The sequence below is a fragment of the Melospiza georgiana genome, chromosome 1, assembly GCF_028018845.1.
Source record: "Melospiza georgiana isolate bMelGeo1 chromosome 1, bMelGeo1.pri, whole genome shotgun sequence".
NCBI classification, from domain to species: domain Eukaryota; kingdom Metazoa; phylum Chordata; class Aves; order Passeriformes; family Passerellidae; genus Melospiza; species Melospiza georgiana.
Window position 1 is genome coordinate 90,712,105 of NC_080430.1, and position 17,868 is coordinate 90,729,972.

Sequence of the window (17,868 nt, forward strand, 5' to 3'; positions counted from 1 at the left end):
GGTGCGCAACACAACCGTGTAAAGTACTTCATGTTATTAAAAAAAAAAAAAAAAAAAAAAAAAAAAAAAAAAAAAAAAGACAGCTTTTTAAAAATTCGGTGCCATTGCCAATCCTGGGAACACAGGAGGCCCCAAATCAGGCACCCTCCAGTATAATTTTATGAAGATCCCCCAATGCAGGGAAGAATGATGCATCTGACTCCATGGATTCAGAGGGCTAATTAATTACTATACTATACTATACTATACTATACTATACTATACTATACTATACTATACTATACTATACTACACTATACTACACTATACTACACTACACTATACTACACTATACTACACTATACTATAGAGATACATACTGTACTACATCATACTTTCTTCTTCTAACTTACTTCTAACTACTACTTACTTCTACTACTACTCTGCTCGAGAGTCCTGACCCACACACGTGGATCCAATTGGTCACCTCGGGTAAACAATCTCCAGAATACATTCCACTTGCACACAAACACAGGAGTGGCAAATGAGGTAAGAATTGGTTTGATCACTCTTTTCTCTGCTTCTTCAGGAAAAACCCTGAGAGACAGAGAATTGTCTCTCTCTGTTCACAGAATGTGAATCCCATACTCCAGGAGGCCCCGCTCACTGTCCCGCACAGCACACACGGCAGCACCAGCCAGAGCCCTGTGTGCCTTCTCCACTAAAATACAGCCCAAATACAGAATTTAGTGACTACAACATCACCAAGGACAGCAGAGAACTTTCCATATTTTATTTTTATCTTTTCATTTATCACAGTACAATAACGTGAGTTAACCAAAAAAAGGAAAAAAAAATCTAGTGCCAACTTCCACGGTGTCAAGTGCTCCACTCCAAACCACGAGTGTCCTTTAGAAGTCAAAAAGTGTTGCTCCAGGCTTACAGTGACATTACCTTCCAGAGGACTTGGTCATGGAGGTTGCCACTATAATTTTGTGCTGTTTCCAGAGAGCAACTCATCCCATGGCTCCAGACTCCACATTTCCCTGAGTCGGGTTTGGTTCTTCTCACACAAGCCCACGGGATCTGGGAGAGAAAAGGGGCCACGGGCATGTGCAATTCAATTTCCATTTTGATAAAAGACAAATCCTATGGTACATTTTGCCAGGATGGCAAATCCAAGGTCTGTAAACACAGCCAGAGCAACACAGCAACTGGAGGAAGACGATGGGATAAGTGCAACTAAGGCAAAAGGGAGTAACTTCTGTTTTGACACGATCATGGCAGATTGTTGGGCTGAGGAAACGATTCAGTAGCAAAACAGGTATCACAGTACACCTGAACTACAGAATCGGTGAGACTATCGCTTAAGCTTGATTATTTATACTTACAAACTCTGAAGAATATTTAAAATCACATTTTCCTTCCCCTTCCTCCCACAACTGCAGTCTGCTGCACTTTTGAAAAGCACAGACGCTGGCTTTTACTGAATTTAAGGCTATTCTGACAAAAAAATGTTTTCGACTCCCCTCTCCAAAACTAAGTATAAAAGTCAATTCACTCTAGAATGTCTTGGATAATTCTAAATACAACCATCTGTTTTCCAAAACAAATCAGCTCATTTTTATATTTGGAAGACAAAGCAATTTATACTGCAGAAGTTGGTCTTCATACACATACTTCTGTCCTGGAGACCAAACCGCTCAGCACTGCAAGGTAAACGTGGCTCAGGACACCCACCCTCTGCTGAATACAGATGTGCTGGTGGGAGAGGTTCACCATAACCCTCTCTGCCTCAGAGTACCAGACCATCAAAAGATCTGCTCTGGAACATCCTGAAGTTAATCCACCTTGCTCCAAGACAGGCTGAGGATGTACCCACACAAGCACATCCAAGGAAGCAGCAATTTCTGGGAAAGACTGTTGGGAAGACAATGTCTGCCTGTAAATGTTCTCACCCAAGAGAGAAATCTACAAAGGAACAGCAGAAATGGACACAGTCCTGGCCATGACCACAGCTCTCAGCTCTCTCCATGGGCACAGGGGGATTCTTGCTTATTGTACGTGCACCTGTGAAAGCTCAATGCATTAGAGAGCCCACATTTGAGAGGGTGAGGATTTTGCATTCCCTGAATTAGGCAAGTGTTGCTGGTAGTTTAAGAGTCAGCTGAATCTGGTCCAGAAGCAGCCACAGGATAGGCAGAGCTTCACACAAATGACTGCAACTGATGCTTCCTCCTCTTAACCCTAAAGTGCTGGGAAAATGCAGCATGACAGACTAGTCAGCCTAGGGAAAAAATCTTCCACAGTCCCACCATTACCAAATCCTAACATGACAGATAAGGTTCCTAGGAGTTTAGACTATGAAATCCTCCACAGATGCTGATAAGAGAATTTAGTAAGGAAAAAAATATAAGCTTGGAGTAACTGGTTAACAGCAAAAAACATGGCAACTCAAATCTTGGTATGGTCAACCAGCATATAAGTGACCCTTTGTAATGCACAGCTATCACTTCATTTGGTCAATGGCATTTTTCACTAAAAAAATGTTCCTCCAATTACGAACATCAAAGACAACTAATAATATGTAATAATAACACTTCAGGTATTATTTAAGCTTTATAGCTTATCAGAAGTTAAGATCTTTTTACATACATCTCCTATTTTTATCTTGAAAGGACAGCTAACCTTAAAACATATGGATAATGCCTCACTACCTAAGGGCCAATTCTAAACATTCTCAGTCTGACTCATTTGGGATAAAGAGTTTGTCTCTTGCACAGAAAGAGGTTCCTTCCCAGTCCCTGCTTTGCTGGCTGCTGTGTATCTGGCTGACCTCCCAATGAGGAGCATCAGTGAAAAAGCAGCTCCTGTACATTTATGTTACCTACAGGCTGACATGCTCCACAGTCTGCTCAGAACCTCTGAGCAACCACTGCAAAGTTGGCTGCACCCACTCAAATTTGTGTCTCCTGCAAAAGCTGACTCCTCACCTAGCAGAGAAGGTTAAGCACGGTGCATATGTGACTGCAAGACTCAGCCATAACCCTCACACAGATGGCATTGCTAAAATAAACCTGTGTCTCTTTGCAACATGTTATAAAAATTCACTGATTGCCTTAACGGACTGGAATAATCACTGCATTTTCCCATTAAATATAGCATCATGAATTCAGTAAATTCAGAAAAAAGTATTAAAAAACCCTTTCAAAATAGCTCCTCAGTTATACCTTGCTTGAACTGAACCCCTGGTATTTGAGCAGCATGAGTAATCTCATTTCATTTCTCAACTCAAGACAGAACACAAATAATAAAAATACAAATAATCTATAAAAACCACAGTACATCAGAAATCTGTGTAAAAAACATACATCTGTATCAAGGAGCTCAGTAACAACTTAAAGCACCACTCAAAATTAAGTACCATACATGTTACAGTACATTCCATTTATTATGACAATTTAAGGCTAAAATAGGTACGACTCCCTTATAGTCAAGCTTTCTTATATTTATAAATGCATACAAACATTAAGTAGATACAAATGTGTAGGGGTTTTTTATTGCTCTGAACTGTCTACTAGAATGTTCAGCTTTCCCAGATGTTGTCTCAGTTTGCCTTTTTCAATCTAGCTGTAGTCCTACAACTGCAACTTATGGCACTTGTTCGATTATAGACCTTCTTTGATTTGAGCTGTAAATAAATTCAAAGATATATCAGACAAAACTGCCCACCACTGAAAACTTCATAACTTAGTTAACTAAACTATCTTATTGTCCATAAGATACACAATTCACAAAGATTAGCTCAGCCATTCTTCAGGAAGGATTTCTTTTCAAAATAATAGTTCTAACCAAGCGGCAAACGACAACCAGCAAGAAATGATTGACTGGTGCCAGTCTAACAGACTGGGCTTTGAGGAAAAAAAAAAAAAGGAAGCTGGATATGTGCTCCAAAACAAAGAGCAAACTTTTCTTCTTGCTCATAGAGCAATTATGTTTCCTAATTATGTAAGGCGGCGCCTCATTCTGCCAGTGCCAAATTCTTTGACTGCAGCTTGTCCATTTCTTGGCCAATGTTCCCTTCAATGGTATCACACTGGGCAAGAAAAACCTGAGAATAAAAAACAAACAAATATTATTGGATACAAATTGGCACAGGGAGGTGTTTCTGAAGAACTGAAAGTGCAGTTTCTATACTGAATTTGAAGATGTCAACTCAACAGCCACTTTCCAGTTGTTTTGGTAATAGCTTATGCACACCTGGATTTACCCGGAACCCAACAGAAACATGACACTGGATAAGGCTAATAAGGATAACAGCATGGCTGCCCACCATCACCAGTCCGGATGCTGAGGAATTTTCACTTCATCCAAAGTTCATGAACAACAATAGGAAACACAAAGGTTCAGACAACTTAGTCCTTCATTCAGTTTGGGACGTGACTTCTAAGCTCCTCTCTAACACATCCTTTCGAGGCCAAGGCTGGCACAAACCTGCTCAGTCAAATTTAAAACAAGCTTTCATTAAACCAAGATCTTTTCTACTTCTTAAGACTACAAGGCATCATTGAACCTTTATCTTCATCAGTAGCTGGTGTTCCTCAAAAGACAGAAGGCTCCATTCCAAAAAAAGGAGTCCACAGAACCTTACGCTTTCTTAGAACCTGCCCACGAGTTCTCACAAGTAGAGTAACACACAGAGAGGAACTGGCAGCCAGCAGCCCCTGGTCACTTTGCTCAGCCTGTACACAGCACAACATGACAACACTTTAAGTCAGTAAACTGTTTTATGTCAGCCCCAAGGTATGCAAGTACAGTGCACTTCCCAAGAAAGATTCTCCCATTAGCTCTTCTGTCTCGCCTTTGTTTTTGCTATGTCTGCACCAGACTCTGACAGTCAAACGAGACATTTCATGTTATTAAATTGACAGTAAGAAAGCACTTTCCTTCTAGAGCAGCAAACTGCTGTGCCATGTGAATGTTCCTCAACCATCACACTCCTTTGAATCATCTGTTTACAACCAATCCCTCGAGCTATCCATCAACTCACCTCTGTAATAACTTGATTGATGAAAAAGTGAAAGTGGTAACAAACTGCAGTTGAGGGCTGCTACTCTTTCATATTTATCTTCCCACCCTGAAGATGCCATCAGTAGAAGGCAGTTAATAGCTCCCCCTTGCTTTCATGGATACTTCAGAATAATAAGCCTAACTTGCCACTGTTTTCTTGTTCTTGCTCTGGAAAAATAAACTGCTGTTGACAGCTCTGGTCTTAAACCCCTTAGGACTCTTCTGGAGTCCTCAAAAGGTTCATAACCCAGAGCTGCACAATGCTGTGCACATAAAAGCACATAAATAATTCTGATCTCTGCTCAACAGAACCCCTTTTATGCTTTAACAGCAATTCTTAAACAAAGCCCCGCTTCTGCTGTAACTTCACCCAAGAGTGGAGATCCTGTAGCTTCCACAAAGTTGATAGCCACCACTCTATTACAAGTTTTGCTGCCTTGGTTAGGCACATGGAATCAGGAGTGTGTTCAGAACCCCCACATAATACAGCCACACCAGCAATCACCTTCATTGCCATTTGCATTACCCAAACTTATCTCAATAACTGAGTACAAAGTGCTTTGTCCCTGAAGCTGTAACTAAAACCATTTCTCCTATAAAGTATTTCTTGGTGGGCTTTCCTCTAAAATAGATGGCTATTCTAAATGGGTGGTATTTAATAAGGGAGGTATTTAATAAGGTTACAGTAAAAGACAAAATCATTCAACTCTATATATGAATGCAAAGTAGTTCCACAAACAATTTTTAGGAGCCCATCCTGGCACTAACGTTAGCACAACAGAAATAAAAACAGTAATACATGTAGCATTACCATTCATCTATGTAAGTTTGAGTGGAGGGAGCTGAATTCCAGTATTTACTAACAAACCTTCAGTTCAAGGTCTCTAAGAAAACAATGCCTAGGAATTTACAAGCATCATACCATAGCAAAGCCATTAAATCCTCCATGCCCAGCACAGCTACTCTGCTGTACAGATCTCAAAGACCTACTCTCCAAAGAAAGTTGGTGCATTGCAGTATAAGCTAAATTTTCCAAAGAACACCTCTGGCAAGGTCAGGAGTAGGTCAGCAGGAGTTACAGTTAGCTGCATCCTTGTGCCCAGACCTCAGTCATTACTCCAGTCCATCAAGATTCAAAAAAGGAGGAATGATCAATCCCATTGTCTTTAAAAGTTATCAGGATTATTTCATATCATCAGACAGCCATAAGACAAACCATTAATGTAAATGACAAAGATTATCTGAAAACAGCATGACCTATGAAAATCTGTATTTTGTGTGCTATTTTATAAAGATATTAAATACCTCTCAAAGGGAGGTCATACACAATACCGATGTAAGAGCAAACCCTGAAAAAAATCTAAGCAGCTCACTTCCACAAACTCTTGGTATACAAGTGCCCAGCATTTATGGAAGAAAAAAAAAGAAAGAAAACTCACCTGGACCCTCTTCACTAACCCCTTCTTTTTCAGTTTGCAGTCACTGAAATTCTCTGGCAGATTCTGCAGTAAAATAAGCAAACAAGTTGATGCAGGTTAATGCTGAAATGAACAAATTGGACTTACAGCAAGAACTGGAATTATCAAAGAATCCTCTGAATGGGTATCCTGCAAATTCCATGCCCGCTCAGTAAGGATGATTACACAGCAAAGAATATATAGGAAAAAGTTATCAAAAAGCCAGGGATGCAGCATGCTGACTGCAAAGAACAGAGACAGCAAACCTACCATGTGTCTTTAGGGAATATACAGCAACAGACTACACACACTGCTTTTTCTGCTGTGGTGTGTGTTAACTGTTCTTCAAAGCTTTTTCAGAGATTATAACATGAACAAATTTCTTACAAATACATTCACTCAATCACTTGCCATCACTGGAATGTATCATTAGCAATGCAGCCATTGCCAGGCTGAGCTGTACATCTGATCATCCCTGCAATGCACTGAGGGAAGGCAACAGATGTGAAGTGTTACACAATGTCAGCTTTTCACTAAATTCAAACTGCATCATTTTCTGCACTCCTGCCACCCATTATGTTCATGTATGTCATCCTGGCAAGTGCTACATGCTTTGTACTTTTTGAGCTATGTGAAACTGGAGTGTTGCTGAGGAATGGTGCTCAGCTTCATGATTTTTTTCTTAACATGTAAAACACCTGTGCAGATTAATATCATTACATGAAGTTTATGTGAACATTCTTATAAACACTGTGTTCTCACTGGTGAAAATGCATAAAAATCTTGTGAGTTTCTCACTAGTTTACCTTTTATTTTCCATCCTAACTCCAGACCAAGAACACAGGGAAACAAAGAACAGGTTTCCCTAACCTAATCTGTTTCATTTCACCAAAATGTGAACACAGCTGCAAGGTTTAGATACATAAGCCTTTGTAAAAATCAAAATACAAACAACAACAACAACAAAAGGTGCTCTTTTCTTTTATTGTTCAGACAAATGGATTCTACTCTCCCTGTTTGCTGCCCATGCTGTGTGCACTGGTGTGAGGCACTTCAGCTGAGCTGTGGGCTGTGTCACCTCCCTGTGGGAACTCTCCTTATCTCCTCAGAGGTATTCCACTGGTGTTTCCCTCTTGAGCCCTAACAGCATGATGGCTAGAGTACAAAGCTACTACAACCTAGTTTCCATTACTGAAACTGGGTAGGAAAGTAACAAAAAACTGTAGTCAGCACAGAGGCTAAGGGGGGATGAAGTGGAGGATGGAGCAGGGTGGAAAGTATGGAAAATTATAGGGAGAAAATGCAGTTGCTGCTCCCTGGATGGAATATGGACAGCATGCCTGACTTCCCACAAATGATACACACTAAGGGGGCCCAAAGAGAGGGTGGACTGGAGACACCATGGCCAGGGTCTGTCCAAAAGGATTTTGGGGGAAGAAAGGATTTGGGGGCAAGAGGGGGAACATGGTGATACCTTGTAGCTGATAAGCCACACAACAGCTGTCAGCCAAGGAAGGAAAAAGATTTCCTGCTGTTGAACCAGCAACTGTGGCAAAACCACAGACGCCCACCTCCATTCCAAAGTTTACCTTGGATGCAAGACTGATGTATGGCTCCAGCCTCAAAGGTCACCTCAGATGTAATACTGACATTATCCACCTCCAAATGCAACCACCCCCCACTGAACATGATGCATGACTAGAGTCACTCTAGCTCCACCTGAACATAAAAATAGTGTAAGAGTAAGTTAAAAATGGCATAAATAGAGGGAAGACTCCATTATTGGGGATTAGAGCTGGTTAGTAAACTGTTTTAAGTACATTTTTGCAGCCAGATACTACCACCAGCAATCCTGTCAAGAGTTTTCTATTGTATTAATAAAGGAGGGCTATTCCATAAACTGGTAAAGTGAGTCCTTCAAGGGCACTTAGAGTCACTGGCAGCAGGTAACATATTTGACTGTGGATAACCAGGAGGGGGTCCCTGTTATGCTGTTGTGTCCTGAATTTGTCCCTGAATCCAGGGGTCCAGGAGGGGCCTCTCTGTTTGCATGTGACCCCAAGCAGGTCAGCTGAACCACCCTCCCATCAAGTGGGCTGCTCAGGGAAGGGGAACAGGGCACTGACAGACTGGTGGGGCACAAGGGTCTCAGGTAACCTGGGGCACTGACACACAAATCAGACTGAAAGGGCTGGAGGAAACCTCCCCTTTCACGTGACAATGCTCCTTGAGCTTTAGAAATACCTTTCTCTGAAGATCTGATTTCATGTTTACAATTCATACTAAGAGATTAAAGTATTATAGTAAGAAATGCTTATCACATTTTTATTGATTCAGATAAATTCGAAAAGTTTAGTAATAGGATCTCATCTTATTGTAAGTGGAAAAACTTTCCAGATGTCTGGAAAATATTTGTTACAGGAAGAGTGGTGGGGTTTTTTCAGAATACTTCTTTCTTTTAATCCCTGAAATGTTAATTTCATATGGATTTATCCAATAACAAGTATAACAGAGACAAGGTGACAGTTAAATTTCATCAGAACACCTTGTTAATTTAAGTAAATTCTGCAGAGGAATTTTAAAAAATCTTCAGGAAAGGAGGATGGGCCACCAGAGCACAACTATGAGTCAGTAGTGCTATCAGTGTCTTCAATACTGATAGATGCAATTTGACAGATTTGTTGTGAATTTATGTTAACAAAATCAGTGACTGGTATTTCAGAAGAGAAAGCTTTTTTCAATTCTTAGAACAATCTGTTCTCTGCAATATTGTCTTTCTAGATTAAAAAATCTGCCATTTAATAGGAGACCATCTTGAGGACAAAGTGAGTGCTCACACTGCAATATTGGTGAAAACAGAGCTGGTTCACAGGTACATACTGTCATGACTGTGGATTCAAATTTTCCAACTGATCTCAGAAAACTTTGTTTTTTCTTGAAAAAGCCTTTCAGGTATTTAAAAAACTGGTCCAGATGACCAAGTAAAGCATTACCTGTATTCTTCTCACTGAGATTTGTAATAAGTAATGTACTTTGACTTCTGTTCCTGGACCAGTTGTTTTAACTGATGAAATAAATAGCACATCTGTGAATGCACACAAACAAATCTTCGAGTATCGAACAAGACTCAACAGCCTTCTTCCTGAAGAAAGCTTCTAAGATCTGTGGCTTATGGTAATTTCTGACTGTGTCAGACAAATTGAAATTTTGTAAGATGCCATGAAAGCAATAGCTATTTAAACACATTTATGTTACAATGCTTAAGCTACAGATGCTCTACCCAAAAGCATCCCTTCAGGATGTTTCTTTCACACCTCTGGCAGTGACAACATTGTATTTTTTCTCTCACAACCCCCTACTGTATGATTATAAAGTTACTTCTCCACCTTCTAAATCCCATCTTTTAAATTCACAATTGTTGAATGCATGGTGTCCAGTAAAAGTATTTAGTTCCAAACTCAGCTCCTCTAATTAATGAGCTTGTCTGCTACCAGTAAGAGTCATATTCCTAGAACAGAAAGAAAACAATATGCAGGTTTCCTCACCCTTATCTCTCTGTAAGCAACCAAATCTCATTTTGCATATGTGAGTGATCCAAATAACACACAGCAGCTGAGACACCTTAATGAGTTGTGACAATTCTGCCAAAGAAAAAAGCTGGAATATTTATAGTGCGAGCTTGCTGGTATGTTTGACTTCTACAATGCATCATCCATTCTTCTCAGTCAGTCACATTTTTCCCTCTGAATTTTTTAACATGCTGTTGACTCAATCAACAGCACCTCTACATGTTCAGTAGCATTTCACAGATGTGTCACAACTAGCTTTTTACTTGGCTGCTGGAAAGAATGCTAATTACTTGTATAAACCAATTTTACAATAAGATAAAATACTGCTTTGCATTTCTATTTGCCATTTTCTACTTCAGTGGAAGTCGTTTACTGCTCATACACATCCCTCACTACCAGTCTGTACTGCTGCCTCCATACAGTGCACAACCACAGGGCAGCTGAGGGCTGCCTCAGTAAGTTGGTGGCTTGTTCATCTGACCTGGTGTGACACCAGCACTCTGAACTCCCACCTTTTATGTAAAGATTCCATCCACCTACACGTATTTCATCTGCAAGATTGCACATGAGTCCAGTTTTCATGACAAGTCCCACAGTCAGCTTTGTATATTAAAAGAAATAAATATGTGCAATGTAACGGCAATCACTGGCAATCCAAACCTTTACTTCTTAAAAAAAACCCCAAAAAACAACCCAGCTTTTCAATGTAAAATGTCAGATGCTCTTATTCAATACAGTAACAAACAATTACTACAGATTTTGGAAGAAATTACTTGTAATTAGTCTTAGCTGTGGCTGCTCCACTTTCTCAAGAAATGAAGTACAAGAACTCCATTATTTCCCAAATCTAAACACCAAGTCACTGACTGTAAGTCTTCTAAAACATGGCACTAGACCTAAAATTCCTTGTTCAGTACTATTTAGGGTATTTTGGATAAGGAGATACAGCACAGCATGCTTTCTGTTTAAACCACACAAAAAGGTAACAGAAGGAAAAGTAAACTTGGGAAATTGAGTTTGGATTATTCAGAAAGCAGTGAAACAGTTTTACAAGGCTGCCTGCTGGGTTCCAGAGCTGCAACCTAAATACAAGTACTGAGTTTTTTTCTGAATAGGATTTGGTATCAAAACTTGAAGGGATCAGAAATAAGCTTTAACTCCATCCAACTGAGACAGTTCAGTTGTTGTCACCTTACCGATATTTTCATGACAACACATCAGACCTGCCACTTCAAGCAGGAAATCAGTTATATGAAGTCTTTATGTCTAACAGCATTCAGTAACTGTCAGCATAATATTCTCCTTTATGTGAGGCACAAAAGGAAACAAATTTGAAGACTTAAAAATACTTAGAATACAGCAATTTTTTAAAAAGTATTTAGAACTGTTGGCTATAACAAGCAGCAAAGACTATATTATCATCATAGGCTCACAATACAAAAGCAGGAAATTAGTTAGTAAGCTTCCCACCATTCCCAGGAACACATCCATATTACATAGCATTTGATGATGGCCAGTTCAAATTATCACTCTGATTTAGTCCACTGCTGAACTTTTACAAAGAGTCCATCAAGTTAAATTACATTTGTTTCATCAGTTATAGGTATTTGCATAGCATATTTCTGAAAAAAAACAACCTAATAGAAAGTCACTGTACTAAGGAGGAGACCCAAAGCCACCACTACCACAGAAAAGCAGCATTCTCCTTCATAGCAGACTATTATGATCTTGATATGCAACATAATTATATAATGAGGCTTACAGAGAACAACCAGCAGACAGAGAAACCAAGTAAGGAAATACACTGGCTGGGGCAATTTTCTATTTATCTCTGTACCTTATTCTCATCTAGCTCTGAGCTACTACATGACACAGGAAGATGTATATTGTCCTCTGGAAATGTAATGTAAGGTTATGATCCACTAATGACTGTGAAGCATTTGGATAGTCAAAAAGAAATTTCTTAGTACATTAAAATATCCAGTAAGTTTCTGTTGGGATTTGACTCTCTTCTGTGGTTAGTTACTTACAATGGCATCAATCTGTTCAAGGGTCTTCATGAACTGCTCTGCAGTTCCTTTTATCCTCTTGTCCAGCTGTTTTAGTGCTTCTGCTTGGAGATCCTTTGCTAAAAATCCCTGAAGAAGAAAAAACAAAATTATTCTATACCCTACACAATACTCATCTAAGAAAAACTGTCAATCCACAAGAGCAGAAAACATATTTTACTATTTCTGTATTTCCAAGCATGATAGGGACTCCAATCTTAATCTGTATTCTTCTGTATTTTATCAATTCTTGACACAGTAAATGTAAGATCTGTTAGGTTTACTAAAATGATAAACATCTAATATACCTTCTTATTCCAGATATATGTAAGTTATCCCATATAAAACAATATTTACTTTTTTCCAAACATTGCCATGTCTCTATTTTGCAATCTCATAAATGGCATTTGGAATTCACTAAGAATTATTACTGACTCTGGGACATTTAGGACGGGCAGCTATTACTGACTACTCAAAACCTCCAAACTGTTTTGTTTGGGTTTTTTTTTACATAGAAATACCTACTAAATTGCTTTGTAAAGATATAAAGTGATACAAAACTGGCATACCTTCTGGATACTTGTGAACTCTTTATTAACTTCCTCTAACTTATTAGCTATTTGCTCCACTGACTTCTCCAAATCTTTTAACTTCTTTAATTCAGCCTCTTCTTCTGGACTATTCTGTGTATTCAAAAGTACAACATTCACAACTAAGGAACAAATAAAGATACAATGCAGCTAAAAACCAGCAGTGCTGATACAGACATAAAGGTTTCTGAGGGTTTAGAATACACACTACACTGTGGCTATTCTTTCCATATTTAAATAACTACCAAATCTGCTTCTTCCAAAGCTTAATTACAAATACATTTCAATCAGCAATGTATATAAACACAATTAATGAGATTAATTTGAAGGAAAAAGGAGAAGTGCAATTTTTGTGTCTTTTTGTCAACTTATAATTTCTAAAGTATAGGCAATATTTACATCATAAGATTATTACCTCACCCTCAATTTGCAAAACCAGCAACAAATCATGTCACAAGAAATAACCTAGAGGATCAAGTAGCTACAGTTGGGAAAGTGTTTTTTAAACCGGAAAAATAAGATGAGCAGATAATGTCATCAGTGCACAGAAAGCTCATGAGCACTGACCACAGATTAGGCAGAGTCCTGTCAATAATGTAAAGCAGAAGGCAGTCAATAATGTAATCTCAGAAAAGTATAAACTGCAGTTGTTTGCAGTGTAATATGAGACTGAACTCAATTTTGTGGATAGGTATACAAAATTAAGTTAATGCTCCAGCTTGTTTCTGTGTCCAGCAGCTGACTTTGTGACAAAAATGATGATAGTTTAAGGGGAAAAAAGGTCCAAAAGCATGCTTACCCTTTTCCCAATCAACATGACTTTGCAACCATTTTTAACACCAAGTGCTGATAATGGTTGTTCCAATTCTTTCAGAGACTTTCCTAAATGAAGAACAAGGGAGGAAAAAACAGTTTAAGTACAGTTGGTGGCATAAGAATTTTTTTAAGACATTCAAAACATGGACACCTGATGAAAGCTCATCATCTATAAGAAACATGGCAGATTTAGAAGTTACCTTTGTATATCAGTTTCTGAAAAGGAACTGGAACCCCAGTGACTTGTTCAATAAGTACAGCCATGTCTTGTAGTGTAGGTTCACCACCTTCTCGTTGGGAAGCAACCTGAATACTGTGCTTTTCATTGCCTAGTAGAAAAACAGAGTAACAGTAACACTTATTGTAACCTAGAAAATATTCCAGAGAGAATCCATCTCTAATACTTATTACCATTAATGCAGAAAGTTCTCAAAGGACAGGCTCTCATGTAGAATCATAATTTTCAATCAAATTATTCTACCACACTCTTGGAGTGACTGACCTCAGCTGAAAATTTTGGTTTACACTGGAATAACCTGAAGAGTTCAATGGGGTGTATTTTACTGGCGTAATTTAGGTCCTGCTAAATATTATTCCCTATTTCTTTTTAAGAGTACAGATGGTGTCCAGACATCTCACAAGCTAAAGCATGAAAGCCCACACCATCCTGATGTATCCCATTTCCTACTTGAGTCTTTGGTATCTGAGACAATTATCACTTCCTTTGCTCCCTTCTTCTCAAACATGAGAAACAAGCAATCATTGTCTACCCTGTTTCATCTCCACCACCAAGCAGAGAGAATTCTCAGAGTACAAAAACTGCTTCTCCCCATATACTACTGATAAGCAGACATAACCACTTGTAGAAGTCCCAGCTTATCTGTCACCTTCCACTTCCTATTCAGACTCCCAAAGATTAACTTGCATGCAAACAGGAGGTAGTTCTTAGGGGAAGAAAGGAGTATGCCTATTAATCTCTGCTTTGCAACAGACCCTTTCTACCACCCTCTGCTCCCACACACATCAAGTCTGTCAATCTGAAAGCACCCACAGGAATCAACCACCTCTGGCTGCAAGGGAAATCAAAACAGACATTTTTTACTCAGCAGGAAGAGAGAACTTAACACATACAACAGAAGAAAAACCATACTCACACCACTAATTTAAAATGCATATATCTTTTACAAAGGAGAGTGCTAGAAAAATTGATTTTAAAATGCTCCAGGCTCCTACAGTCACATGACAAGTGACACTATATCCTCAAATATTTTAAAGCTTCAACAATATTTGTTATTCCAAGACAATTTTAAGCTTAAAATCACATTATGCCCCTCTCACCCAAGCACTTTCCATAAACAGCCCTTCTTATCCGTTTGTTTTGGGGAAAAAAAAAAAAAAACACAACCTCAATACATTTCAAAAGGTCATTTTGATATATACAACTGCTTTGTATAAGGGCTCTGCCCATGAGCAATTGAAAGAAAAAAGAAAAAAAACAAACACTAACTGAGGGAAAAAACAGATGAAGCTTGTGTAACAATAGAACCAGTTTAATTACAAATTATGAGCACCACTTTGTACAGACTGTAAACAAATTTTACTGTAAATTCACAGCAGAGTGAAATCACCATAAGAAACAACTCATGGGTTGCTCCAGGTGCCAGAGCTGAGATTCCCCTGCAGCCCACAGTGAAGCCCATGGTGAAGCAGCTGTGCCCCTGCAATCCATGGAGGATCCCACAGCAGAGAACATGGATGCCTGAAGGAGGCTGTGACCCTGTGGGAAGCCTGTGCTGGGGACCTGCAGAGCCATGGAGAAAGGAGCCCATGCTGAAGCAGGTTTGTTGGTAGGACTTGTCACCCTGTGGGGGATGCACACTGGAGCAGTCTGTTCCTGAAGCACTGCAATCCATAAGAGGAACCCATGCTGGAGCAGGGGAAAAGTGTGAGGAGCCCTCCCCCTGGGGAGGAAGGAGTAGCAGAGACAAAGTGTGATGAACTGACCAGAGCCCCATTCCCCTGCACTGCTCAGGCAGGAGGAATCCGAGAATTCAGGAGGAAAGTTAAGCCCAGGGGAAAAGTCATTTTTTCTCTTTTAGTGCTCATTGTTCTACTCTGATTTGAATGTTAATAAACTACACGTCCCCAAGTTAAGTCTGTTCTGCTCATGACCTGGTGAGTGTTCTCTCCCTGCCCTTCTCTCAAGCCACGAGCCTTCTGTTGTCTTTTCTGTCCCCTGCCCAGCTGAGGAGGGCAGTGACAGAATGGACAGAAAGTGTGGTGTGATGTCTGCCCACCTCACTTGCAGACTGTCAAGTCACACATGTGGGTCTACTGTCAGTTCTGTTTCTCAGCCCTAAATCCCATCTTTCCCCACTTCCACACGTGCACACAAAACTTTACTAAAAATGTTCTGTGCAAAGTGGTCAAGCCCCACATCTGACGGCTGCAGGTGTAAATCACACAGATGAAGCCCCAGCTGAACAAAGGCTTCTGTTTGCTGTCAGTTAATGACAAAGTCATTATCAGCTAAGAAAACAATTGGAAAGACAAAAACATTCTCAGACTGTTGCCAAACAGCAAGACATTGCAATTATAAATATGTCAAACCATTAAACTGCTGACATTGCAAAATGAAAGCCCCTCAGATCAAATGGAACTCTCTGAAGGCACCAGTGAGCACATGAATCGTGATGACTCAAACAAATTATTCCACAAAATTCCTCACCAAAGGCTCTTAAATAAAACTACCAGGTGATAAAGGAAACATTTTAACAAAACAATTTGAAACACAATTTGAAAACACAAATGAGCAATCAGAAATAAACAATAAGCTTTAGAGATAGAAACAACATTACCAACATAGTGCAAAAGAAACAAAGGCAGAATTTATTATTCAATTTTTTTAAATACAATGAAAAATTACTAAGTTTTGCTAAGAAAACTCAGCAGAACATCTTGCTGATTTAATACCTTACTATCTTCTTCATTCCTCCTGTTGTCTCACTTAGATCCACTTCAAAATTTAACCACGGTCCTTCCCATCTTATTTCTAAGAACTGCACAGTCCAAGCTATTCTCAGCCCTTTACAGTAAGGTTTTATATTTGTTTATAGACACATCTTCCCCTCCACCTTCTTCTCCCTCCTCTGGTTTTTCTTTTCAAGGGGGGGAAGAAAGCCACCTCAGCTGGCCTTTGTGTGACCCATTCCATCAGGTCAGCACCCACCTGTCCTACCAAAGAACCCACTCTCTGTTGCAGTCTCGCAGCTCACCAGGTGCCAACATCCAAGCCTCTTCAACCAACCAGAAGACAGTCTTGGGTAGCACCTGCTTTTAACATGCTGTGCTGACTCCAGCAATATATTTCATCTAAATGAAGATTACCCAAACAGCAGAATCACAGTATGGATCAGCTTGAAGGGATAACCCACAGTGGGCCATCTGGCCCAACTTCCCTGCCAAGCAGGGTCATCCTAGAGCACATGGCACAGGACTGCATCCAGAGAGTTCTTGAATACCTCCAGTGAGGGAGACTGTACAACCTTTCTGGGCTAGTTGTACCAAGGCACAGTCACTCCAACAATAAAGAAGTTCTTCCTCATATTCAGGTGGAACTTCGTGTGCATCAGTTTCTGCCCATTGCCTCTTGTGCTATTGCCGAGCACCACCGAGAAGAGCCTGACTCCATCTTCTCGGCATCCCCCCTTCAGATATTCATTCACATCAATGAGGTCCCCTCTGCCATCTCCCCTCGAGGCTGAACAGGCCCGGCTCCCTCACCTCCTCCTTTTAGGAGAGACGCTGCTGCAGCTCTCCCAAGATCCGACCTGTGCGAGGGCCGCCGTGCCACCTGTTCCCCCACCACCCTCGCAGCCCACCTACGCCCGCGCTCCGGCGGGAGCAGACCCTGGCAGGCCGTGCGCAGTAAGGAGCGAAGCCTCACGGCACAGCCCGGACGGACCCCGGGCTGAGCGGGCCCGGGCCGCGCCCCGCCGAGGCCGCCCCCGCCCGCCCCCACCGCCGGTGCAGCCGGGCCCGCCCGCCCGCAGTGCCCGGTGCCGCTCCGGGCCGGGCCGGGATGGCGGGCAGAGGGGCGGGGAAGGGCCGGGAGCGGCCCAGCGGCCGGAGCTGCAGCCCCGCCCGCTGCCCCTGCCCCGGGCGCTTACTGTAAGTGACGGTGACGGACACCGGGGCTCCGGGCGCCGCCATCTCGCCCCGCCGCAGGAACCGTCGGCGGCGCTGCCGGGGCGCGCCCGGAGCGCGTCACTTCCGCAGCAGGAGCACGGGAATGCCACACGGGAATCCCGGCCGCGCTCCCGGCAGCAGCAGCAGGGAC

At 41.0% G+C, this 17,868-nt stretch overlaps 1 protein-coding gene across 1 annotated transcript; it reads right to left on the bottom strand.

Annotated features, from left to right (window-relative positions):
* Positions 1 to 3,334: 3,334 nt before the first annotated feature.
* Positions 3,335 to 17,811, bottom strand: BAG1 (BAG cochaperone 1). The gene is made up of 7 exons (XM_058035896.1): positions 17,699 to 17,811; positions 13,730 to 13,858; positions 13,513 to 13,595; positions 12,693 to 12,806; positions 12,106 to 12,213; positions 6,489 to 6,551; positions 3,335 to 4,090 (listed from the first exon to the last, which is right to left on the bottom strand). The coding sequence occupies exons 1-7, from the start codon at positions 17,739 to 17,741 to the stop codon at positions 4,001 to 4,003; spliced, it is 630 nt and encodes a 209-aa protein (XP_057891879.1). The 5' UTR covers positions 17,742 to 17,811; the 3' UTR covers positions 3,335 to 4,000.
* Between the last annotated feature and the right edge of the window lie 57 nt (positions 17,812 to 17,868).

Bases quoted from the DNA above. Each gene is read 5' to 3' on its own strand.
- BAG1 (XM_058035896.1), bottom strand. From the start codon at position 17,741: ATGGCGGCGCCCGGAGCCCCGGTGTCCGTCACCGTCACTTACA. The intron at 13,596-13,729 runs GTAACTTCTAAA...TTCTTCATTTAG, and splicing joins TCAGAAACTGATATACAAAG to GAAAGTCTCTGAAAGAATTG. The intron at 12,214-12,692 runs GTATGCCAGTTT...TTTCTTCTTCAG, and splicing joins AGTTCACAAGTATCCAGAAG to GGATTTTTAGCAAAGGATCT.